At 36.4% G+C, this 25,574-nt stretch overlaps 1 protein-coding gene across 6 annotated transcripts in view; it reads left to right on the plus strand.

Moving 5' to 3' along the window:
* Positions 1–2,224: 2,224 nt before the first annotated feature.
* The window catches only part of zfr2 (zinc finger RNA binding protein 2), a 48,575-nt gene continuing 25,225 nt past the window's right edge, over positions 2,225–25,574 (plus strand). For 2 of the 6 annotated variants that reach the window (XM_055018808.1, XM_055018814.1), the window contains exons 1-4: positions 2,225–2,362; positions 12,228–12,474; positions 15,303–15,420; positions 24,818–25,045. In XM_055018808.1, coding sequence (XP_054874783.1) covers positions 2,310–2,362; positions 12,228–12,474; positions 15,303–15,420; positions 24,818–25,045 — 646 coding nt within the window. In that variant the 5' untranslated portion in view covers positions 2,225–2,309. The remainder of the gene's footprint in view (positions 2,363–12,227; positions 12,475–15,302; positions 15,421–24,817; positions 25,046–25,574) is intronic. The other 4 variants (XM_055018810.1, XM_055018819.1, XM_055018816.1 and 1 more) reach the window with 3 other exon arrangements.

A 25,574-nucleotide genomic window follows, 5' to 3' on the forward strand; every position in this document is an offset into this window, starting at 1 on the left:
GGTTTAGCTTTATTGTCATTGCAATGAGAAAAAACTACTAAAAATACAGTTTTAGCATCAAAACAGAAATGCAAAAGCAGCAGTAAAGTGCATTATATACAGTATTTTACAATATAAAGAGAATAAACAGAATAATATCATTATATAGCTATGGATACAGTATAAAATAGATCATCTAAATGTAAAGGTAGGCATAAATAGTGGTATAAACACTATAAAAAGTAAGAACAGTCTAAACAGTATTAACATGATGAGATATTGGCAGTATATATACAGGATAAACAATATAAACACTATAAACAGCATAAAGAAAGGATAAGATATGAGATTAAATGAACTCAAAATGTCTCTTTTTTTATTTTCCAACCACTTTCAATTCTAAAAACATAAATTCTTGTAACTTGAGTCATCTAGACTTACAATAAAAAGTCGAACCAATGAGCAGCTGAATAAATGTAAGTTTATAAGAAATAAAACTAGCATATAAGCAGACTTCCTATGAATTATTAGAGAACTGACTTGACAAATGTTTGCAGAGAATTCAGTCCCCATGTCTGTAGGTTTATTATTGCTTCACCTGTTATGACTCTGGTCAAAAACAGTTTTAAAAGCTGTAAATTCTCAAAGTTAAATGAAGAAAAACTCTTTAAACTTGGAAAATGTAAAAGGAAAGCAAATCTGTCTGTAACCATTGTGTTTTTGTCACTTGTTGACTCAACTTATTATATTAAGTTTATTGGACTTGTTTTCTCAAGTTCAGTGAATTTAAATCAGCTAGTTTTATATTTTCATAGCCCATAAGACGACTTTTGACAAAAAATAATCAACCAAAGTGCAGTTAACTCACATTTTTAAGGAAGCAGGAGAACGTCTGATCTGAATAAGCTTAAAATAATTTGCAATGTTGATACATTGCTTTTTTTTTCCACCAAAAATGTTCAAAGATTTCCCACAAAAAGTTGCAAATGTGGACATCAGAAGTTTCACTGTGAAAACATCTATTTTTTTCCCCACATTTTCAAACTTTAAAACGGGTCAATTTTGACCCACAGGATGACACGAGGGTTAAGAAAACAGACATGATGAAAATTTGCTGTCTTTAATATATGTTAATTTTGCTCTTGACAAATGTGAGCACTTAATTCAGTCTCTGCGTCTGTAGATTCATAATTTATCTCACATACTGTCTTTGTACTGACTCTGGGGAAATAAATGGCTGCAAATTCTCAAAGTTAAATGAAGAAAAAAAATGTTTAACCCTTGTGTCGTCCTGCGGGTCAAAACTGACCCGTTTTAAAGTTTGAAAATGTGGGAAAAAAACATATTTTCACAGTGAAACTTCTGATGTCTACATTTTCAACATTTTTGGGAAATCTTTGAACATTTTTTGGTGGAAAAAAAACAAATGTTAAAAATGTTTCTAAAGAACATTCACATAAAAATCAAACAAAATCCAGCGAATTTTCGTTGATTTTTTTATGTGAATGTTCTTAAAGAAAATATTAGAAGTTTTACTGATATATATGTAGTCATTTTTTATTTTTAGGATTTTTTTGGAAGATTTTTACTCATTTTTGGAAAATATTTACAAGAATTTTCTTGCCAAATTTGGGGGATTTTTTTAAAATAAAACATTTAAGGGAAACTTTTAAGGAATTATTGTAATTTTCCTCCTGAAGGTTTTGCAAATTTAAAGTTTCAAAATGTGAGGAAAAAAATATTTTCACAGTGAAACTTCTGATGTCCACATTTTTAACATTTTTGGTGGAAAAAAGAAATGTTAAAAAAAATGTTTCTTAAGAACACTCACAAAAATCAACCAAAGAAATCAACCAAAATCCAGCAAAATTTACTGGATTTTGGTAGATTTTTTGTGAATGCTCTTAAAGAAAATATTAGAAGTTTTACTGATATATATGTAATCACTTTAGATATTTTTCGGATTTTTTTTGGAAGATTTTTAACTCTTTTCTTGAAAATATTTACAAGAATTTTCCTGCCACATTTGAGGGATTTTTTAAAAACAAAACTTTTAAGGAATTATTGTTATTTTCTTCCTGAAGATTTTGCAAATTTTCAGAGATTTAAGGATTTTTTTTGGTGAAATTTTGGATTTTTTTCAGACAACGAAACGATATGTTTCGGTGCCCGTAAATGAGGACAGCAGTATTTATGGATTTAATTGTGTCAGTGTAATTCCACTAACGGCCTGTGGGGGCAGCAACACGCCGCTGTTGAGTCCGTCCTGCAGCAGAAGAAGAGCGTCCTGGTCCCGCTGCTCTCCGTCGGTCTGTACCGGAGATGCCAAGATGGCTGCTAGCAACTATTTCGGCTTCACACATGGTGCCGGTCCGCAATACAGGTAATTCCGTCGGTGTCAGCGTGTGCGTGGACTCGCGGGTGTCGGTTACCGGGGCCCATCGGCGGAGACACGTCGGGGTTCGGCCGCTCCGCGCTGCTCCGGTTAGCTTAACGTTAGCTAGCCGAGCCCGCAGGCCGGTGCTGCCCGACCTGCTGCCTGACATTAGGTGGACCCCGGCGCGGTCACCGTCCACCGGAGAGCCGCCATGGGAGGTCGGACACTTTATCGGTAGTTTAGATAAAACACCACGGTGAGGGTCGGTGTTACCGGGGCGGCTACGGGGCTTCTGGGGGACGTTAACCGGGCTGACTGCAGCTTTAACGCTTGAGATTGTGTTCAGGATTAACGGAGCTAAGCATCAGTGAAGGTGTTTAATTTAAAACCGGCTCATTTTAAAAAATATTTTTATATTTAAAATCTACATGTAGCTCCAGACAGAAGCAGCCTGATGAGTTCTGGTCCCTTTAAGTAATTTAACATGGAAATATTATAAATATTTGTATGGCACAAATAGCAAAAACTAACATTTTAGCTATTATTTGGGCTGTTGTAGCGTCAAATCAAGCAGAAAACAACAAATTACTTGCTAGTATGGGATCTCAGGGTCATCCAGTCCCTCTCTGTGGTGAAAACAAACCAGAATCTGGTTGAAAATGCAGGAAACTTAACAATTTTCTTCACATTTTCAAGCATTAAAGTTGTGAAGCAGTAAAATACACGTCTCGTAGTAAAGATGGCAAATAGCAGAGCTCAGAGAAACATTTAATTTTGTGTGGAAAACATTTTATGACTGGTAGTTTTAATTTTACCTGCCAATATATTCACGCGCGCGCTTCGGCAGACATTTTCCGAGTTTTTTTCCATTTGTCATTCTCATCCCTGGGATTTTGGTTGATTTTTTTTTTTTTTTGCGAATGTTTTTCAGAAACATTTTTTTTCCTTCAAAAAATCTTCAAACATTTCCCAAAAATGTTGAAAATGTGGCGATCAGAAGTTTCACTGTGAAAATATAATTTTTTTCCACATTTTCAAACTTTATAACGGGCCAGTTTTGACCCTCAGGACGACACGAGGGTTAATAAGTCAGTTGTATCAATCAGTGGTAACAGAAGATAAGTGTCTCATAGTAAAGTGTTATTTCAGGTTTTTAAGCCGCATGTGTTTGTAAAATATCCTTGTTTATATTTGCAAATTAGACTGTAATTAACATGATTTACTCATGAGTTTTACACATAGAATAAAGAAAAGATGTCTTTTCCAGTATTCCTATGTGCTATAATTTTTGAAATATAACCCTCTTGATTGAAATCTAGTCTTTGTGATGCATTAATATGAGAGCAGCTTCAGTTAATTGAATATCTGGCCACTGTTAAATTAATCAACCATTTTGATTATTAATTATTTGCTTTAAGTCCAGAGGGTGTCAAACTCATTTTAGTTCCGCTCAATTTGATCTCAAGTGACCATTAAAATCACAGCATAATAACCGATAAATAAAAACAAATCCAAATATTTCCTTTGTTTTCATGCAAAAATGTACATTCTGAAAATCTTCTTCACAAAACATCATGAACAACCTGAAATTTCTGAAGAAAAATAAATTTCACAATATTATGATTCTGTTTATCATTTACACATTACAACTTACAGAGTGTCTACAAAGGAATAAAACATTTAGTCATCTGGTATTTTACTTTTTGATCAAAACAACCAAAAAATCAGACAAAAAAATATAAAAAGCAAAAAAAAATCTTACAAAAATGAGACACAAACAACAAAAAAATAGACAACACAAGTGAGACATGTCAGACAAAAAAAACAAAAACAAGACAAAATATTCCAAAAATGAGAAAAAGAATGACAAAAGCAAAAAACAAAACGACAAAAGATAAGACAAACGACAAAAGTGAGACAAAGAAAAGACAAAAAAGCAACAAAAATAAGACAAAAAATGACAAAAGTGAGAAACAAAGCGACAAAAAAATGGATAAACGAGACAAAAAACCAATTCATCGATTGCAGTGTCCTAAATTAGGATATTTTATGTTTCTTTGCTCCTCTGGCAGTAAACTGAGTAGCTCTGAGTTGTGGTCAAAACTGATCCACATTTTTCTCCATTTTCAGACATTTTAAAGACCAACGAGCTGATCCATTCATGCAGAAAATAATCTGCAGATTAATCAATGGTGAAAATAATTAGTTGCAGCCCTACTGAATAACATTTCAGTCACAATGTAGGGGTTGTAGTCGTCTTTTAGCAAGTGGAAAACTACATTATATGAGTTGAATTTGTCCTTTAAAGCTTTTTTATGACATAACAGCTGGATTGGTTGTAATCCAGGGCATAGATAATAAATAAAATACAGTTTTTTGCAGTCAAACTGCAGGATGTGGATCGTGTTTGGCAAGTTTCTCTGAATCCTCAAACATCTAATTTAACAGATAATTTGTTAATTTGTGATGCATTATAATGCGGTCAGCAAGCCGTGAAAGTTTTCTGTTTCACCTCTTGTTCCTGGACCGAAGTCAAGCCAACAAACCTGACAAACAGGAGCGAACTGATTATTCTGCACCACAAAGATCCTGATTTTTTTTCAGACATGTTTCCTTTAAGCGCTCAGTTTATTCAAGTCTTTAATTCCCCAGATATGAGCACATATGACACCATTTCTGTGTTTTAGAGAGGGCTGCACCATATTGGGGTGTAAAAAAATGACATTGTGATGCTTAGCTTGTCCTGCGAGATGAAAAAAATATAAAAGTTTTTACCAGATGACTGTCTTTACCTGGAGAGAATGGATAATTCTGGGACAATTGGGGTGATCTTTGCATAAATAAAAACCCACATTAATGCCTAGGTTTAACAGTCTTATCCAGGATTTACAGCCAAGATAGTCTTTGCACATCTATTTCATGTAGGGCTGAAACGATTCCTCAAGTTATTCGAGTAATTTGATTACTAAAATTCCTCGAGGCACAATTCTCTGAATCGAGGCTTCGTTTAATGAACTACATGCTAAACCCCAGGTCATGAAATGGTGAACCGCAGTCCGAAGCCGGACCCAAACTTCATTCTGATTTTTTTTCTCTTTTTTGTTTTGTGCCGTTTGTCTCATTTTTTGTCATTTTGTTTCAGGTTTTTGTCATTTTGTGTCTCGTTTTTGTAATATTTTGTCTTGTTTTTTGTCTTCTTTTGTCTGACTCGTTGTTTGTCTCATGTTTTTGTTTTGCGGGTTTATTTGTCTCACTTGTGTTTGTTGGAGATAAAATATTCAGAGAGGAATGCAGCAGATCAGTCACAGAGAAGCTCATACACTTGGTCTTTTTGAAGAAAAAAACTCAGAAGACTGCAGTTTTGCAAAAAGTGCAGCATGACGGATGAGTAATTTGTGTTTTCTCAGAGTGTCATCATCCTGCCCCTCAGCCATATCTGTAGTTCTTATCTCTGTGCAAATAAATAAGTAAAGAGGAGACATTAGGGCTGCAGGATATTTCATTTTAAACCATTCTCTTGATAAATATCCATATTTTATGTTGTAGTAATTCAAGGAACATTAGACATGGTCTAGCACAAGTAAGACAGAACGCGTGACAACTTTTTCTCTGTTTGACACAAAAATATAGCTTGTTTTTTATTTATTTTTCCATTATTTAGAGTCTCAAAGTTTGTTGACACCCACATGTGTACAGGAAAATGAGCAAAGAAAAGGAGAGAAATGCTGAAAAGGAACAATTAATGATCTGAAACTAGATATACTTTTAAGAAGTTGTATATCTACAACGTATTTTGTTGTTTGCCTCCTGTTTTTGTCGTTTAGTTTCTCGTTTTTTGCTGTTTATGATCTCAATTGTGTCGTTTGTCCATTTTTTTGTTACTTTGTAACTTTGAATGAATTTTTTTCTCTTTTTTTTGTGTCGTTTGTCTTATTTTTTGTCATTTTGTTTTATGTTTTTGTCGTTTTGTCTCATTTTTGTAATATTCTGTCTTGTTTTTGTTGTTTTTTTTGTCTGACTTTTGTCTGACTTTTGTTGTTTGTTTCATGTTTTTTGTTTTGTGGGTTTATTTGTCTCACTCTCATTTGTCTATTTTTTATTCGTTTTGTTTCTCACTTTTGTCATTTTTTTGTCTCATTTGTGTCATTTCTGTAATTTTTTCTCGTTTTCGCCATTTGTTAATTTTTTTTGTCCCTTTGTAACTTTTTTGTCAAGTTTGTCTCTTTTTTTTGTTTTGCTTCGTGTTGTTTGTCTCATTTTTTCTGGCATTTTGTTTCTCGCTTTAGTTTTGTCTCGTTTTTGTTGTATTTTCTCTTGTTTTTGTTGTTTTTTTGTCTGACTTTTGTTGTTTGTCTCATGTTTTTGTCGTTTTGTTTCTCGTTTTTTGTTGTTTATGATCTCAATTGTGTCGTTTGCCCATTTTTTTGTTGCTTTGTAACTTTTTGTCTAATTTTTTTCTGTTTTGTGTCGTCTCATTTTTTGTCATGTTACGTCTCATTTTTGTAACATTTTCATCATAAAGTAAAACACTCAATAAGACAAAAAACACGAGCAAGACAAAAAGGAAACATATTCTGTCAAAAAGACAGAGTATTACAAAAATGAGGCACAGAATGATAAAAGAACAACTTGTCATGGTCTAGAAATTATTTTAAGTTTAAAGTTTTACAAATTTACAGTTTGCAGTCAATGTCGTCTGTAATTTTTACACTTTACAAAGTCATCTGCATGTTTGACACCCCTGCTCGTAAATAATTGTTTCCAAATTCAAGTTGTGTGGTTGAAAATTCCTGTATTTTTCTATATGTAATTTTTTTCTGTGGTGTCTTCCAGTCCTACGTTTGTATTTCCTTCACTAAACCTTTTCAAATGTTAAAATGTTTTAACCCTGAGGTCTGAGGGGTGTTTTCAGTAGCAGAGAGGAACCAGAACAGACATATAGGTCAGCAGCTGAACTCCAACTGAACCTATTGATTTGTTTTCCTGTTTATTTTGGGTGGAATATTGGCGATGGAGTCAGACCATGAGCTTTAAAAATGGGTCAGAGGCTTCTTTAGTCCACAGAGTGAGGAAATAAAATTTGATTTACGTAGAGAAGCTCAGAAAAAGCAGAACTTGGGCCTGGAGTAGCTGTTTTTTTCTTACTAGTCAGACAGTTTCTTTAGGTTTTAATGTGTAACTGTTTAGTATTTGAATTTCATCCATATACACACATGGACAAAATTGTTGGTACCCCTCGGTTAATGAAAGAAAAACCCACAATGGTCACAGAAATAATTAGAATCTGACAAAAGTAATAATAAATAAAAATTCTATGAAAATTAACCAATTAAAATCAGACGTTGCTTTTGAACCGTGGTTCAGCAGAATTATTTTGAAAAATAAACTCATGAAACAGGCCTGGACAAAAATGATGGAACCCTTAATATTTTGTTGCACAACCTTTTGAGGCAATCACTGCAATCCAACCATTTATGTAACTGTCAGTGAGACTTCTGCACCTCTCAGCAGGTATTCTGGTCCACTCCTCATTAGCAGACTGCTCCAGTTGTCTCAGGTTTGAAGGTTCCTTCTCCAGACGCCATGTTTCAGCTCCTTCCACAGATGTTCAATAGGATTTAGATCAGGGCTCATAGAGGCCACTTCAGAATAGTCCAATGTTTTCCTCTTGGCCATTCTTGGCTGTTTTTAGCTGTTTGTTTTGGCTCATTATCCTGTTGACTGAGACCAAGCTTTCTGACACTGGGCAGCACATTTCTCTCTAGAATACCTTGATAGTCATGAGATTTCATTGTACCTGCACAGATCCCAGACACCCTGTACCAGATGCAGCAAAGCAGCCCCAGAACATAACAGAACCTCCTCCATGTTCCACAGTAGGGACAGTGTTCTTTTCTTCATATGCTTCATTTCTGCATCTGTGAACATAGAGCTGATGTGCCAAAAAGTTCCAGTTTTGTCTCGTCTGTCCATAGGACATTCTCCCAGAAGCTTTGTGGTTTGTCAACATGCAGTTTGGTAAATTCCAGTCTGGCTTTTTTATAATTTGTTTTCAACAATGTTGTCCTCCTTGGTCGTCTCCCATGAAGTCCACTTTGGCTCAAACAACGATGGATGATGTGATCTGACACTGATGTACCTTGACCTTGGAGTTCACCTTTAATGTCTTTAGAGGTTGTTCTGGGCTCTTTTATTTCCATTCCTATTATCCGCCTCTTCCATTTGTCATCAATTTTTCTCCTGCTGTCCAGGGAGGTTGGCTACAGTCCCATGGATCTTACATTTCTGAATAATATGTGCAACTGTAGTCACAGGAACATCAAGCTGCTTGGAGATGGTCTTCTAGCCTTTACCTTTAACATGCTGGTCTATAATTTTCTTTCTAATCTCCTGAGACAACTCTCTCCTTTGCTTCCTCTGGTCCATGTTTAGTGTGGTTCACACCATGTCACCAAACAGCACAGTGACTACTGTAACCCTATAAATAGGCCGACTGACTGATTACAAGTTTGTAGACACCTGTGATGCTAATTAGAGGACACACCTTGATTGAACATGTCCCTATGGTCACATTATTTTCAGTCTTTTCTAGGGGTACCATCATTTTTGTCCAGGCCTGTTTCATGAGTTTATTTTTTAAAATAATTCTGTTGAACCACAGTTCAAGAGCAATGTCTGATTTTCATTGGTTAATTTTCATAGAATTTTTATTTATAATTACTTTTGTCAGATTCAAATTATTTCTGTGACCATTGTGGGTTTTTCATTCATTAACTGAGGGGTACCAATAATTTTGTCCACGTGTGTATCCTTATAAACCGGCGTTCTAAGGACTTCAGCAGCATGTGAGATCTTCTATGGCCAGAAGGCATCGTTTAATTTTAGCCGCCTCGTGCTGGACTCTTAATAAAGATGCTAACAGCATTAGTTGCTGCCGTCTGCATCCCAAAGCAGGGAACCAACGAGGAGGCAGCTGTGGAGTCGAGCTTTTGTTTTTTTTTTTAATCTGGCAGAGACGAGACGGACGTAGATGGAGGGCAGCTCAGTCAACCGTGTGACGTTTGTAATCATATTTACAGCCCCGATAATTAATTAAACTCGATAAGGCGTGATGTTGACTTGTTGGATTTAGTGTGTGTGTGTGTGCATGTTTGTATTCGCTTTGAATGATCAGTGAAGGATTCAGTGATTATTTGACAATCATCAACTGTTCAGTGATTTCTGTGTCATTTTGCGGTAGTTTTGCTCTGGAATCTTGGAAACTGGTGGACGTTTTTTATTACTTTGTGATATTTTTTCAACAGAAGCAACTACGTTTTTAAAGAAGCAATCTGCACATTTTTCCGTGATGGAAAATAATCTTGATTTACACAGAATACTTTACATTTATGCTTAGAAATCACTTAATAATTGTTGAATAATCCATCTGATACGGATTATTCGACAGTTCAATGATTTTTACGCAAATGTGAATTATGTGGCATTTCAGCTTCTTGAGTGTGAAGAATAGCAGTTTGTCTTCGATTTTTGTGTTTTTTTGTGGTAGTTTTGTACTGCAATCTTGGAAACAGACGAACATTGATCATTACTTTATATTTTATCTGCAAAACCAACTAAATATTTGAGAAAACGATCTGCAGATTGATCCTTGATGAACATAATCTCTAGTTGCAGCCTTATCAGATCGGATTATTCAGCGATAATTGATTTTTAAGCATCAATGTGAGTTTTTTTTTTTTTGCAGTTTCAGCTTCTCAGTTGTGAAGATTTGCAGTTTATCTTTGTTTTTGTGTCATTTTGCAGTAGTTTTACACTGGAATTTTGGAAACTGGTGGACATTTTTCATTACCTTCTGATGTTTTATCCACAAAAACAACTAAATATTTGAGACAACAATCTGCAGATTGATCCTTGATGAAAGTAATTTATTTAAACAGACTCCTTCACATTTATGCTCAGAAATTGCTTAATAATTGTTGAATAATCCGTATCAGACGGATTATTCAACAACCATTTGTTTTGCACCAGAATCTTGGAAACTGAGATGGGCATTTTTAATAAGTTTCTAATATTTTATCGGCAAAAACACTTAAAATTGAGAAAACAATGTGCAGACTGATCTTTAATGAAAATAGTCTTTAGTTGCAGCCTTTGTCACAGCTGCTACAACGTTTTGATCATGAAAAATGAACGAATGCTCAAATTGAGTAAAATCTTTGCAGTGCAGCTTTCTGTAGTTGTATTTTGCATTTTCCGCTGTCATCTGTCCCAGCTGTTAATTAGACGTCGATGTTGGTTTAAATAGCCGTGATGTGATATTAATGTAGGTAACTTGAACTCCTTTCTTTGCTCAGGCTAGCGGAAATATTCTGGGGAGAACACGTGTTGGACAGACTTAGATGTGTTTGATTTTTAATTTTCTTTGACATCTGTTTAACCATTTTTACTCCGCCAAGGAATGGTGGAGTTATGGGACGATCGGCGTACGTTTGTCTGTGAATCTGTCTGTCTGTGTGAAACTTTACTCAAAAACAGACTAACAGATTTGGATGAAATTTTCAGGAATGTTCAGAAATGACACAAGGACCAACTGATTAAATTTTCACAGTGATGCGGCTTATAGTCTGGATCCACAGATTTGTTAAAGATTTCCCATTACCACATGTAACTGCCCGGCACAGCGTCGCTGTAACCATGACAACAAATGAACACTGTGTCAGTTACCTGCTGACGATCACATGATTGTGATCCTACTACAAATTGACTGTGATTTATCAGTTGGAAATCATCACTGTGGGGTGTTTCTGAGTCCCGCTACATATTTAGGTCATGTATGTAGCAATCCTCAGCCACACAATGGTGAAGCTCCTGATGTTTCACAAAGCCTTTATTTACGTTCAGCCATCAGCCTTACTTTGAACACAAATTCACCTTTCTTTCCTTCACTCCTTTCTTCAGGAAACACCATAAGAGCTTTCCCCATTCCAGCTAGCTGCTTCTAAGTTTAGTAGGGCTGGACCCGAATATCCGAATATTCGGTCTCAACGGTGGTATCTGGATATTAATTTTGAGATCCAAATAGATCCCCCCCACCAATTTGCCAAACGTATCCCCATGTCAGACGTTACTATACCAACCGATCCTAATATTCGCCTCCCCACTGACCCAAAATTGACCCGTTTAAAAGTTTGAAAATGTGGGAAAAAATATTTTCACAGTGAAACTTCGCTGGAAGCGAATTTTGCTGGATTTTGGTAGATTTTTTTGTGAATGTTCTTAAAGAAAATATTAGACATTTTACTGATATATATGTAATCATTTTAGGTATTTTTAGGATTTTTTTGGAAGATTTTTACTCATTTTTGGAAAATATTTACAAGAATTTTCTTGCCAAATTTGGGGGATTTTTTTTTTTTTTTTTTTAAGATAAAACTTTTAAGGGAAACTTTTAAGGAATTATTGGAATTTTCTTCCTGAAGGTTTTGCAAATTTTCAGAAATTCAGGGAATCTTTTTGCTGAATTTTGGATTTTTTTTCAGACAAGGAAACAATATTATTTGGTGCCCGTATATGAGGACAACAGGTTAACACTAGCAAAACAAAGGCTTGCCAGAAGTAATGAAGTGATCAGCAGACCTTTGTAAGAGTAATTTACACGCAATTCAGTATCCATACATAACATGCACATGCATAACACACACCTGTGCTCAGCGCAAGGTCATTTGTTATTAAAGATTTCATCTGTTGGAAATGATACGTCAACTGAGCAGCCTTGGCGGAGTGCTGCGCTCTGAGTGCTTTTCTAGTTGTGTTATTTCAGGGTTTACTTTACCGTTGCTTATAGACTAATATTGTCTTCTTTCTCCCCCAGCACCCAGCCTCCCCCGGCCTACTCCCATCCCTCCACGGCCAGCTACAGCGTCCAGCAGGCTCCGGCTGTGGCTCATGCGGTGACGGCCTCCTACTCTCCGGCTCCGGTCCAGGCGGCCCGGCCCGTCGCCTCCGCCTCCTATCCGGCCTATCAGAGCCACCAGGCGCCTCCAGACTACAGCTACAGGCAGCCGGACCCCCCTCAGCCCACCACCACCCCTCAGACGTACCAGGTATACTCGGACACGGTCAGTCTCTCTTTTTGCCTCTCCTATAATTTCGGCTCCTCAGTTTCATGTTGGATTTTGTTTTTGTGGCTTTATTTGGGGTCACTAAGACACCAGAGGGGTCTCTGCTGTACCCAGAATATCTTTTATCTGGCTTCACAAAACCAGACAACTGCAGTCTGGGGTGACTCAATGAGTCAACTCAGGGTTTCTAAATCTAGATGTGAGTGTTTTCACATGAAGGAGGAGTTGCTGGCAGCAGAGAGAAAATCGGAATGTAATATAATAATAATAATAATAACTTTGTTTATTTAGCACACTTAACCCTGTAAGACCCAAATCTAGAAAAAAGAGCAATAAAAATAAAATAAAACTAGAAAATAAAAGTAATCATAATAATAATTATAAATAAATGTAGATAGAAAGTAGATCACAGGGTGCCCCTAAAGTCTGGACACATAGGAAATCTCATTAACTTCATTTTTTTTTTGCTTCCACAGATTAAACATGGCTATTATATTAAATATGTATTTGATTGATTGTCAAATATATATTAAATTCAGTATATTAAAAAAGAATATATTAAATAAAATGTTGTTAAAAATTTAATTTCTTGAAAATATGTATTTTTTTGCCTCTGTGTTCAGACTGTAGGAACACCCTGTATAAGGCATTTCCTCCAGGATTTCGTGTCGTTTTTCCAGATTGTTACATCCTAAAATGCCTGAATTTGTGGCAGCTTTTCTAAAAAATTGCGATGTAAGTTGCGATGTTTTAAGCTTATTTGTTGCGATGACATTGCGGGAGACAGTGACAGTTGCTAAGAAGTTGCATTTTTTCAGCTTTTAGAACATGTTTCATCATTCTAATTTACAGTATTTATTCCGAAATTAATTCTTTAACGCTCAAACCCATTTGCACAAAAGCTGACACACCACGGTGGGAAATTAGCAGCAGCCAGATACTGGCTTAACATGAAGTGGTTGGTAGATTTAAGGCACAGAATGATCATTTACTATGGAATGAATCACATTTGAACATGTCTGTCAGTGGCTTAAAAAGTTAATTTCACTTCCTGACACACATGCTCATGGCTTGTCACGTCAATTAACAAGAAAAGCCCTCAGAGCTCAGTACTCCACCAAGACTGTTCATTACCTGGCCTTGCGCTGAGCACAGGTGTGTGTTCTGCATATGTACGTTATGTACGGATACCAAATCTTGTGACCTAAATATGTAGCGGGCGGCGGGAATTGATGGGACTCAGAAACACCCCCACAGTTTAATCAGTTGTCCCTTGGATTATCTCCGATAAGTCCACAGCGATACATTTGTAGTAGGATCACAATGATGTTATCGTCAGCAGGCTGCTGAGGTAACGTTCACTTGTTGCCATGGTTACCATGTCGTTATCAGACGCCAACCCTCTGTCTGAATGGGAAATCTTTAACAAATCCCTGGATCCAGACTTTAAGCCGCATCACTGCCAAAATCTAATCACTTGGTCCTTGTGTCATTTCTGACCTTCCCTGAAAATTTCATCCAAATCCTTTAGTCCGTTTTTGAGGAATGTTGCTAACAGAGGAATGATTCACATACGCCGATCGTCGCATAACTCCACCGTGTTCCTTGACGGAATAATGAATCTAAATTCCCTTCATTCTTTCAGAGCTCCAACAGATCTGGATGCTACAGTTTCCATCACAGTGGTTTGTCTGGTCTGTGGTCCGCTAGTTTCAGCCGTTCTCCTCATGTGTTTTGTGGTAGAAAAATGGTTTATCAATTGATGATTTTTTTTTTTTTTGTATTCCACCACAATATTGCACGTGTGTAAAACAGTTTACTTTCACTTCTGTTGAAGAACATCAGGGAATTAATTGTTTTTCATGGTCTTCAGCAGTAATTTTTGTTGGTAAATGAGAGACATTAGAATGGGACATGTCAGCATCTTCAAACCAGAAACAAGGAAGGGAAATCAGTGACGTACGTGTGTTACGTTTGCGCTGGGGACTGCCATGATTGGTGGAACTCACAGGAGGCGGGACAAAATTGCAGAAATGTTGGGGTGATTGGACAAACCTGCAAGGTCATGCAGAATTCCTGATTGGTTGAATTCGCGTGAATTCGAGCGTTCGCAACATCGCGAATTCCTGGAGGGACTGATGAGGCTTTAGTGTTTTAATCGATTTCTGTTTTATAATCTTTTGATCTGGGGGGGAAAAAGAATATTAGAAGTCAAACAAAACAATCAATTTTGAAGTTACAAAAGTTTTACTGAAATGAAATGAACTAAATCATGTTCGAAAGACGTAAATATTTTTTCCTTTAACAGACTATCCACTAGAGTATACGGAGATGCCGCCCAGTTTTTAATGTACTTAAATTTCTTTCAATCAACTATCTTTTTGTTTTTTGAGCCCTTTTTCATAAAGAAATTACTATTTGACTGTTATTTTTACGACTGCTTTCTCCCTATTGCTCTACAAGGACATCTAGAAAAATAAAATCGCTTGCAACTTGTAAAATTCTGACCTTCAGCTTTCACTCTTCACACACTGAGCACAGCAGGATTATCCAGGAATAGTGATGCTATTTTTTTAAGGGATCTGGTTAGCAGGAGGTGTTTTAATACACATTTGGCCGCAAGTTATTGTGTTGATGTAGCTCTGAAAACCCAGAGTTAAACCTGAAGTTAGCTCACTAAATCCAAATCCTGCTTCGTAATGCAGACCTCAAGGCAGACGGCACTTTAGAAGATTTTAATATACCGGCATATCTAGCATGTTGTGAACTGCTGCAGTGTTGTTCTACTAATATTTATGGAGTGAATCCTTTCTTGTAAACTCCAGCAGGACAACTACAGTTACGGACGTCCCGCTGCCGTGACGACCTATGACAACAAACAGTACTACCAGACGAGTATAGCCACGGCTCAGAGGACACCCACAGATAACTACTACCAGACTGGTGAGTGTTTTGATCTCTGTGTTGTGTCTTGTGTTACAATCGGTGTTGGGTGGAAAGTCAGTACTGTTGTTTTGCTCAAACAATATGTCAGCATGGCAGATTCTAAGGTGGGTAAATAATAGGACTGCAGCTATCAATTATTTTAGTAATCGAGTATTCTCTCGATTATTCTGGCGATTAATTGAGTAATCTGATTCCGCACTAGGCATGCGCGTTACAGCATCAAAAGAGAAAGTGAGTGCAGTAAATTACACAACTACTGAACATCCTTGGCTGAATACTGCGCTCTCTGCTGCCAGTATGGACTCAATGCAGCTGGATCTCAACGTCTTTCTAAGACCCGCCCCCACTCTACTTACCATTGGCTAGTGATATTAGTTTGGTTGAGAGCAAAAGCTGCGTTCTCCTCATTCTATTAGTAGATTGGCAATGTAGTCCTATCTTCTTTTTTTTCCAAGCCAAACGCCGGCGCTGCACGCTGGAATTCCGGCACAGTGCCTGAATACTTACAGAAAACATACAGTGAAGTTACGTGTCCACTAGATGCGTTTTTCCTGCATGTAAACGTGCTGCATCTGAAAATCACACGCATGGTGGGTGGTCACTAGCAGGCCACTAGAGGTCACATGACAGCACCGAAGCTTCAGCGGCCACTAGTGGTCATGGGACCGAGCTTTCAGCAGATGCGTCGGATAAACATGGCTTGTCGGCTGCAAACTTTCTCTTTTATTTCAAAAACACTTCAGGGAAAAGGATTTCTGAAAGTATTTAAGGTGAGAAATAATCTGTGCAGCAGCTGAATCTGTCCTGGTTTTAGTTCACTGATGGCTAGTTTAGACGACCGTTTAGACCGTGGACTGGTTGGTCACTCCTGCAGTAAACAATAGAAAAGCTGCGCTGGTTAAAATAGAAGCGTCCCGTCAAATTTAAGGACCCGGTTTGTATCAAATGAAGACTGGGTCCGGCCTCGGACCACGGTCCGCCATTTCATGACCTGGGGTCTAGCATGCAGTTGATTAAATGAAGCCTCGATTCAGAGGAATTTGCCTTGAGGAATTTTAGTAATCGAATTACTCGATCAGTCGTTTCAGCCCTAGTAAATAATGTGACAAGTTGTTCACAAGACAGTAGTTTATTTAGATTTTTTTTGAATGTTAATCCTGGGGAAGAAACATTTTGCTCACATTGGGACTGTCGCTAGAAAAATTAAAGTTTTTAGGGTTAACAGACCTGCTCACCTAAAAACAATCAGGCTACAAATATGCAACAGTTGAGTGGACTCTTTTTTTTCTGTAAAAAAATCATCTGGAGTTATGAGTAATACAGGAAGAGATTAAAAAGTAAGAAGACTGGGCCTGTAAAATGAAAAACCTGATGCAAATATGGCTGCTGTCCTCATGAAAGTAGTTTCCTTGCACAACGATACTCTGCTCCTCAAGCTTCTGCAACACTTTTAACATTCAATAGTTTATATGTTGCTCACATTGGGACTGGGTCTACCAATTCACTTTAAACAGACCTGCTCATTTAAAAACAATCAGGCTGCAAACCACTCACAGTGCAACAGTTGACTAGACAGTCTTTTTTTCCGTAGAAAGTTGTGAGGACTTGTGAGTATTTTGAAAAGAGATCAAAAAGTAATGAGAATGGGCCTATAAAATGAAAAACCTGATGCAAATGTGGCCACCGTCCTCATGAAAGCAGTCTCCTTGTGCCGCTGTACTCTGCTCCCAATGCTCCTGCAACACTTTTAAGATTCAACACTATATATTTGCCACATGCTCATGCAGTATGAGCAGTAAATGTAATGTGACTGTCCCTCAAGGCTGTCCAAAAATAACACTTTAACTCTCGTGTCGTCCTGCGGGTCAAAATTGACCCATTTTAAAGTTTGAAAATGTGGGAAAAAAAATATTTTTACAGTGAAACTTCTGATGTCCACATTTTCTACATTTTTGGTAAATCTTTGAATATTTTTTGTTGGGAAAAAAAAGAAATGTTAAAAATGTTTCTTAAGAACATTCACAAAAAAAATCACCCAAAATCCAGCGAATTTTGCTGGATTTTGGTTGATTTTTATGTGAATGTTCTTCAAGAAAATATTAGAAGTTTTACTGATATATATGTAATCACTTTAGATATTTTTAGGATTTTTTTTGAAGGTTTTTCCTAATTTTTTGAAAATATTTACAAGAATTTTCTTGCCAAATTTGGGGGATTATTTTAAAATCAAACTTTTTAGGGAAACTTCTAAGGAGTTATTGGAATTTTCTCCCTGAAGGTTTTGCAAATTTTCAGATATTTGGGGAATTTTTTTGCTGAATTTTTGGGTTTTTCTCAGACAAGGAAACACTATTTTTTGGTGCCTGTAAATGAGGACAACAGGAGGGTTAAAAGCAAAAGAAAACAGTTGTGTTGGATAAATAATGAGGTAGAGATTGTAACGGTCCTTCGAAATCCGGTTATGTGAACATCGAAACGTCGAACCTTAAACTTAAACGAGATTTTGGTGAAGAGAAACCAGTCACAGGGAGATAAATGTGGTGAGAGAGGCCGGTAGAGATACAAAAATGTGTTGTTGTGGCCATAAAACTTGTGTTTGACTGGATGCACAGCGGATTAGGGAATTTGCATGATGTCGTGCCACGGTTCAAGTCGAATGTTCTCCATCAGACAGCTCAGAAGGTTACGGTAGATCTCTGTGTTGTCAGTCAAACACATGGTGCAGAACCACATGAATGTTAAAGAGAAAAGGGAGCATGTTTCTGGTGCTGCTGACATGATTCTTTCACTCTAAAAACTGCTGTTTGGTCTCTTAGTGGCAGCTGCAGAACCTCCTCCCATCACCAGAGATGATTGTCCAGCTGCTGATGGACGCTGAATTTAATATTTGCACCAGTTTGAGTTCCATGGAGCAAAAGTTTAACTCCCAGTGGTCATGAAAACATTTAGCACAGGTGATGTACTTCTAGGTACGACTGGATCTTCTTGCTTTTTCATTCTTCCTTGTACACAGTGTTAATTTTGTAGCTCTTGACGGCAATCATGGGCCTCCACTTCAAACTGACTTTTCAGAAAAATTTTATTATACACTACCCTTTAAAAGTTTGGGGTCAGCCAGACATTTTTATGTCTTCCATGAAAACTTCCACTTTTTTCCATGTGCTAACATAACTGCACAAGGGTTTTCTAATCATCAATGAGCCTTTCAACACCATTAGCTAACACAATGTAGCATTAGAACACAGGAGTGATGGTTGCTGGAAATGTTCCTCTGTACCCCTATGGAGATATTCCATTAAAAATCAGCTGAGACTGTCTCCAGAGTCTCTATACTAAACTCATTCTTTTTTTCACTAGTATCCTCTTCCGGCCTATTCTATTCTATATTGTCAAGACATCCACAATTATGGTGTTCAGTACCGTTTGTTTAATTATTTATTTATTGAATTTTTTTTTTTGTTTTTGTTTTTTTTTTTTGTTTTTTTCTGTTTTATTGATGGGCAGTTAGTAGTTGGGAATAACACACCACCTCACACTCTTTAATTGTAATAGCACCGCCTGTTAGTTTCTATCCCTGTTCGTCCTGTCCAGTCTTTGTTCCCCCCACACATCACTGAGGTGTAGCACTGCCCTCCCTGGCTCATAATAGGGAATTCTAATAAAGAATATCTGCTTAGCTTTCAGGGAGGGCTGGTGATGGTCACACACATGCACTAAATATTAAAATATTTGGCTGCAAGACTAAAATATGCATCAATCTCATATAATGTTGACACCTCTTTTGTGGAGTTAAACAATGAGAATAAATGCAGACAAAAAAAAAAAATCAGCTGTTTCCAGCTAGAATAGTCATTTACCACGTTAACAATGTCTAGACTGGATTTATCATTCATTTCATGTAATGCTTTTCTTTCAAAAATAAGGACATTTCTAAGTGACCCAAACTTTTGAACAGTAGTGTAAATCCAGGCGTGTGTATTTTTTCTTTTTAGAACGTATGATTGTGCATGAATAGATTTTTTTCCACATGCATGTTCACAAAATGTTAAATAGAGGAAGAAGAAGATCGATATGGTCCGTGTCCTATGTCAGGAATTGATTAATTTATCATATGCTCCCATTCCTAGAGCTAACATTATTAAAAGAACAAGAAGAAGAAAGTGTTTTTTCAGCTTTGAACAATTTCACCCCAAAGGATATGTTGTTTTTTTTTTTGTTTTTTTTTTAAACAAAGTGGGTTTGATCAGCTGACGTTGTGTTTAGTCGCGCTCAAATGTGCATCAGCAGCTTCAAACCGAGCCGCCAGGAGGTTGGTTTCACTTATAGAGTCTAAAAGAGGGTTTTAAATGCATCTCTCCTGAATATTTCTAAGCTGGGAAGCGGCCAGTGTTTATGGATCAATGAGGAGTGTGCATCTCTAAATTTATCACAGTTGGATTTGACTTGTAGACAAATCCACAGAGACGATATTAAACTGAATTTACATTGGATTAAAATAGCTGAACTAGTCCATGGGCCAGACCAGATACTGGAACCACCTCAGGTGACCAAACCTAAGTGGTACTAAAATGTACACTGGGTTAATGTAAGTACATTAAGATGTGAGAGTCTTTACACACTGGCAGCTTTATCACTTATTAGTGAAACATTCACCATAACCGCTGTATGGCACAATTCATTTATCTCACTGTATGCAGAGATCACATCTAATATAAGTCAATAATCAAATAAAACTGTTTGAGAACGGGTAAAATATTCTAATAATTAAACATCAGACCCAAATGAATGCATTTCTTGTCTGTACTTCATGCTTATTTGTTTTTATCATTTTGCCTCATTTTTGTCTTTTTGTGTCTTGTTTTGTCATTTTGTATATCATTTTGGTCGTTTTGCGTATTGTTTTTCTCTTTTTGTGTCTTGTTATTGTCATTTTGTGTCTTGTTATTGTCATTTTGTGTCTCGTTTCTGTCATTTTGTGTCTCGTTTGTATCGTTTTGTGTCTCATTTCTATCGTTTTTGTGTCTCGTTTCTGTAGTTTTGTGTCTCATTTCTATCGTTTTGTGTCTTGTTTTTGTCCTGTGTCTTGCTTTGTCATTTTGTCTTGTTTTTTGTCTTGTTTTTGTCATTTTGTGTCTCGTTTTTGCCGTTTTGTCTCATTTATGTCATTTAGTGTCTTGTTTTTGTCATTTTGTGTCTTGTTTTTGCCGTTTTGTGTGTTGCTTTGTCATTCTGTGTCTTGTTTTTGTCACAGACAATCTTGTTGCCATAGCAACGAAATCTTTCTCAGATTTGTTATAGTGTTGTTCTGTGCTGTAAAGTTATTAACACAGATGATGATGTGTAGCATGTGGCGTTTCTTATTTTTTCGTAATGAGGAAAAATCCTGTCAGATTCCATCCTGTCGTGTTCTTAGAACTTTTAGTTCAGACTCTTTCATTGTGTCCATTAAACCAGTGGTAACATTTATTAAGCTGTGAGTCTGCAACGGCTGTCATATCAAAATGCAAACTACAGACATACAGCAAGTTAAAAATACCATAAAGAATTGGTCACCTTGAGTGGTACCGGTAATGGAGATTTTGGGTCCGGGCCCATGGACTATGTGGTCTGTGTCTTGCTCCAAAGCTGCTTTAGTTTCAGTTCTGATGGAGAATCAATACTGAATGTTTGATTAATGGACTAAAGGCAATCACTGGATCAATAGAATTCATCTTTGCTGCCTTGGGACAGCAGGATATTTGAGACAGCATTGCTCTGCTGTTGACATATCTCTAATAAGCGAGCCTTTAACTAGTTAAACCAACTCTTTTAACATGTCTCGGTGCATTTTAGGCATTTTTCTTTGCTTGTTTTAGCACAACACATCTTGATGATTAAAGGTAGCTTCAGATGGTGTCGCCTGTAAGTTGAAACACAGATTTTTTTCCTAAACTGGGTCCACAGCTGAGTTAATAACAAATCTGGTGGAAAACAGAAAGAGAGCAGGCCTGAGGGACGGCTTCAGTTGGAAAAAAATGGGAAGACAATGTCAAGCAGTGAATGATTGTTTCACAGTAGTAAAAACTAACATTAGAAAGTGCACACAGTTTATTTTAGCGCCTTGACAGTTGTCTTCATTTACGGGCACCAAAAAATCTTGTTTCCTTGTCTGAAAAAAATCCAAAAATTCAGCAAAAATATTCCCCAAATTTCTGAAAATTTGCAAAAACTTCAGGAAGAAAATTCCAATAACTCCTTTTTAAAAAAAAAAGGTGTGTGTGTATATATATATATATATATATATATATATATATATATACACACACACCTTTTTAAAATAAAAATCCCACAAATTTGGCTAAAAAAATTTGTGAATATTTTCAAAAAAATTGTAAAAATCTTCAAAAAATCCTAAAAATATGTAGTGATTCCATATATATCAGTAAAACTTCTGATATTTTCTTAAGAACGTTCACAAAAAATCAACCAAAATCCAGTGAAATTCGCTTAATTTTGGTAGATTTTTTTTTGTGAATGTTCTTAAGAAACACTTCTAACATTTCTTTTTTTCCACCAAAAAATGTTCACAGATTTTCCAAAAATGTTGAAAATGTGGACATCAGAAGTTTCACTGTGAAATTTTTTATTTTTTTCCTCATATTTTCAAACTTTGAAACGGGTCAATTTTGACCTGTAGGACGACACGAGGGTTAATGTTTAGCTGTTTTATAGTTTTGTACCTGCTCTTTATTCTATTTGTTTGTTTTTATTATTTGCCTTTTATCCGTAAAGTGTCTTTGAATGCCCAGAAAAGTGCTATACAAATAAAATGTATTGTTATTATTATTAAATCCATCAAAAATGAAATGTGTGCTATAACCAGATTCTATGAAAAAGAACAAATTCTGTGCTTTTCAATGCAACCATGAAGTCTTTAGTGTTTCAGCTACGACCGACAGTCGAGAGATAAAAATTCAGCAACTTTTTGATTGAACTGCAGGTTGTGTTTACACAGAGTGGAGAGGAAACAAAATGTGAAAACGAACAAAAACTGCAAATAGTCAAATATCTTTAATACGTAGACGTCCCATTATTTTCCCAGCATTGATAACACGTGGACATAATTTATACAATCTGATCCAACAAATAATCTAAGGAATTTAACTTTTTTTTTTTTTTAATAGGATTCATGACTGTCCTGCTTATAGCTGATATTTCTGAGTTATTCTGCTTCTTCATGGTCGTTCTGTTTCCACAGACGTGCAGAACTTCATATTGCAGTGAAAAATGAACCCACTGTGGGAGAAAAATGTGAGAAAATGAACCAATAAACTGTGTGGAGATCGGGAATAATAAGAACTTGTAGTCAGAATATGAGCTAAGCCTATTGACAGGATATGAGACAAACAGCAAAACGGCGCCTGATGCTGAGCGTTGCTCCTTCAGTTACCCCGTTCAGCCCGGCAGCTGAGGAACGAAATCGCTAGAGGTGTGAAAATGCAGTCGCCTTTATCCAGCTCATGAAGGCTGGTCTGATTCCACAATTTTTCCTGCACTGTGAATAAATAATCCCCCTCCACCCAGTCAGTTAGCATTTAGGGAGTCCACACATTCATGGCCTCTTTTTTTTTGCGTTCTACACTGTATATCAAGCACACATAAAAGGTGATTTATGTTATTAAAAACCCAGTTTGATCAGCTGATATCACAGCACAGAGGGAATCTGTTAGGGAATGAGTGTTAAAGGAATTCAGATAAGAAAGAACTACTTGTGGGGAAAGAATTTGTGAAAAATGACTTGTTAGTGACTGAAGTTTTCAAGCATGAGGGAGAACTTGCTGCTGTTTTTCTATAGTTTTAGACTCCTCAATTGGGTTTGGGATGATTAGTCGACTATTTTACCTCTAGAAAACTAGTCGGGTAATTCACATGGTGTCATTTTCCTGCAATTTAAGGCTGAATCTTTAACAAATATAACTCTAGTAACTGTTAAAATAATGTAATGTTCATTTTATCACGTCAGTTTTACATATACATTTCTTCAGTAGTAGATTAACAAATGACCCTCTGACTTGAACGATGATTGCTTCTGTTTCCAAGACACTCTTATTTACAGTTTAAAAGAATCTGATACAGAACATAGTAAAAAATAATAAATATTTAGCACGCTATCTAGTTTTACACAAACACTGTTTCCATATAGTTCACTTTTTATTGCCATACCGCAGTTAGCCCACTAACATAGCTGTCACGGATTTTTAACGGCTTTATGTTTATATTTCATCACTTAAAACAACATCTGACTGACACACAGCGATTTAACATTTAAAGCTCGATAAGGCGTAAGCACACTTGAGCGGTTTTTCACCGTTCTAACCTGCAAAATACAGGAGATAATGCACAGCAATGAAAACACTCGGCGGGCGCACTCTTTGTCCTCCAGGTTACATCTGGGGTGCCACGGGTTCCCTCCCCCTAAGGTGACCCAGGCGCAACAGTGCCAATGTCAACAGTTCCCCCTTGGAAAGCTGCTGTTTTTCTGTCCCATTTAAAATAAAATACTCTCCTGGCAGGAATACTGTAAAATTAAATCTAATTTCTGTCAGCAAATTTTACCACTTTCTTATTCCAGCTCCTTGAATGTAGATTCGGTTTGTTGCTATGAAGATGTTGTTTTCATTTACAGGCACCAAAAAATATCGTTTCCTGGTCTGAAAAAAAATCCCAAAATTCAGCAAAAAAATCCCCAAATTTCTGAAAATTTGCAGAACCTTCAGGAAGAAAATTCCAATAATTCTTTAAAAGTTTTATTTTTAAAAAATGTAAAAGTCCCCCAAATTTGGCAAGAAAATTCCTGTAAATGTTTTCAAAAAATAAGTAAAAGTCTTCAAAAAAAATCCTAGAGTGATTACATATATATAAGTAAAAGTTCTAATATTTTCTTTAAGAACATTCACAAAAAATGAACCAAAATCCAGCAAAATTCACTGGATTTTGGTTCATTTTTTTTAATGTTCTTAAATATATTTTTTTTTAACATTTGTCTTTTTTCATTTTTCTTTTTTTCCACCAAAAAATGTTCAAAAATTTCCCAAAAATGTTGAAAATGTGGACATGAGAAGTTTCACTGTGAAAATATTTTTTTCCCACATTTTTCACCCTCAGAAACACTAGAAAGTGATGTAGAAGCGACGAAGTTGCTCTACGTTTAGGCTCATTGTGCTGCTGCAGAGTGAATTCAGGACAAATCTGACGGAGACAATGTGTGACGGATGCAAACATTTGCACAGTCCAGTGTGAAATGTGTCTGGTGCTGATTTGTTAGTGAAATGAGGATCCTGCCAAAGACTTTCTGGGACAAGAGGATGTTTTCTGTCATTCTAATGTCCTTCCGCTCCGTCTGTTTGTGTTTCAGTCGGAGTAAAGAGCGCCTACAGTCCAGCTCCCTCCACTGTGTACAGCCAGCCTCCTCCTCCTCAGAGGCAGGTCACCGCCCTCAAACCTCTGGCCCCATCCAGCTCCGTGTCCACCAGCTACAACATCTATCCGGCATCCACCAGCGTCCAGCAGCCTCCCACGCCCATCTCGTCCTACACGCTCGGCACCTCGTACAGCTCCACTGCTTCAGCCACGTCCTACTCCGGTGAGACAAGACGGAAGCTCGTTCATCCCACACAATAAAAAATATACACACAGGGTGTAATAAAATTAAAATAAAACACAAGGAGGTGCAAATTACAAATACTGGTGCACCCTATTAACCCTTGTGTCGTCCTGCGGGTCAAAATTGACCCGTTTGCAAATAAATAAATAAATAAATAAAATAAAATTTAAAAAAAAAAAAAAAAAAAAAAAAAAAAAATATATATATATATATATATATATATATATATATATATATATATATATATATATATATATTCACAGTGAAAATTCTGATGTCCACATTTTCAGTATTTTTGGGAAATCTTTCAACATTTTCAAAGAAATGTTAAAAATGTTTCTTAAGAACATTCACAGAAAATCAACCAAAATCAAGAAAATTTGCAAGAAAATCTTGTAAATATTTTCAAAAAAATTAGTAAAAAAAAAGTGATTACATATATATCAGTAAAACTTCTAATATTTTCTTTAAGAACATTCACATAAAAAATCAACCAAAATACAGAGAA

The sequence above is a fragment of the Amphiprion ocellaris genome, chromosome 2 (assembly GCF_022539595.1).
Source record: "Amphiprion ocellaris isolate individual 3 ecotype Okinawa chromosome 2, ASM2253959v1, whole genome shotgun sequence".
Classification (NCBI taxonomy): Eukaryota; Metazoa; Chordata; class Actinopteri; family Pomacentridae; genus Amphiprion; species Amphiprion ocellaris.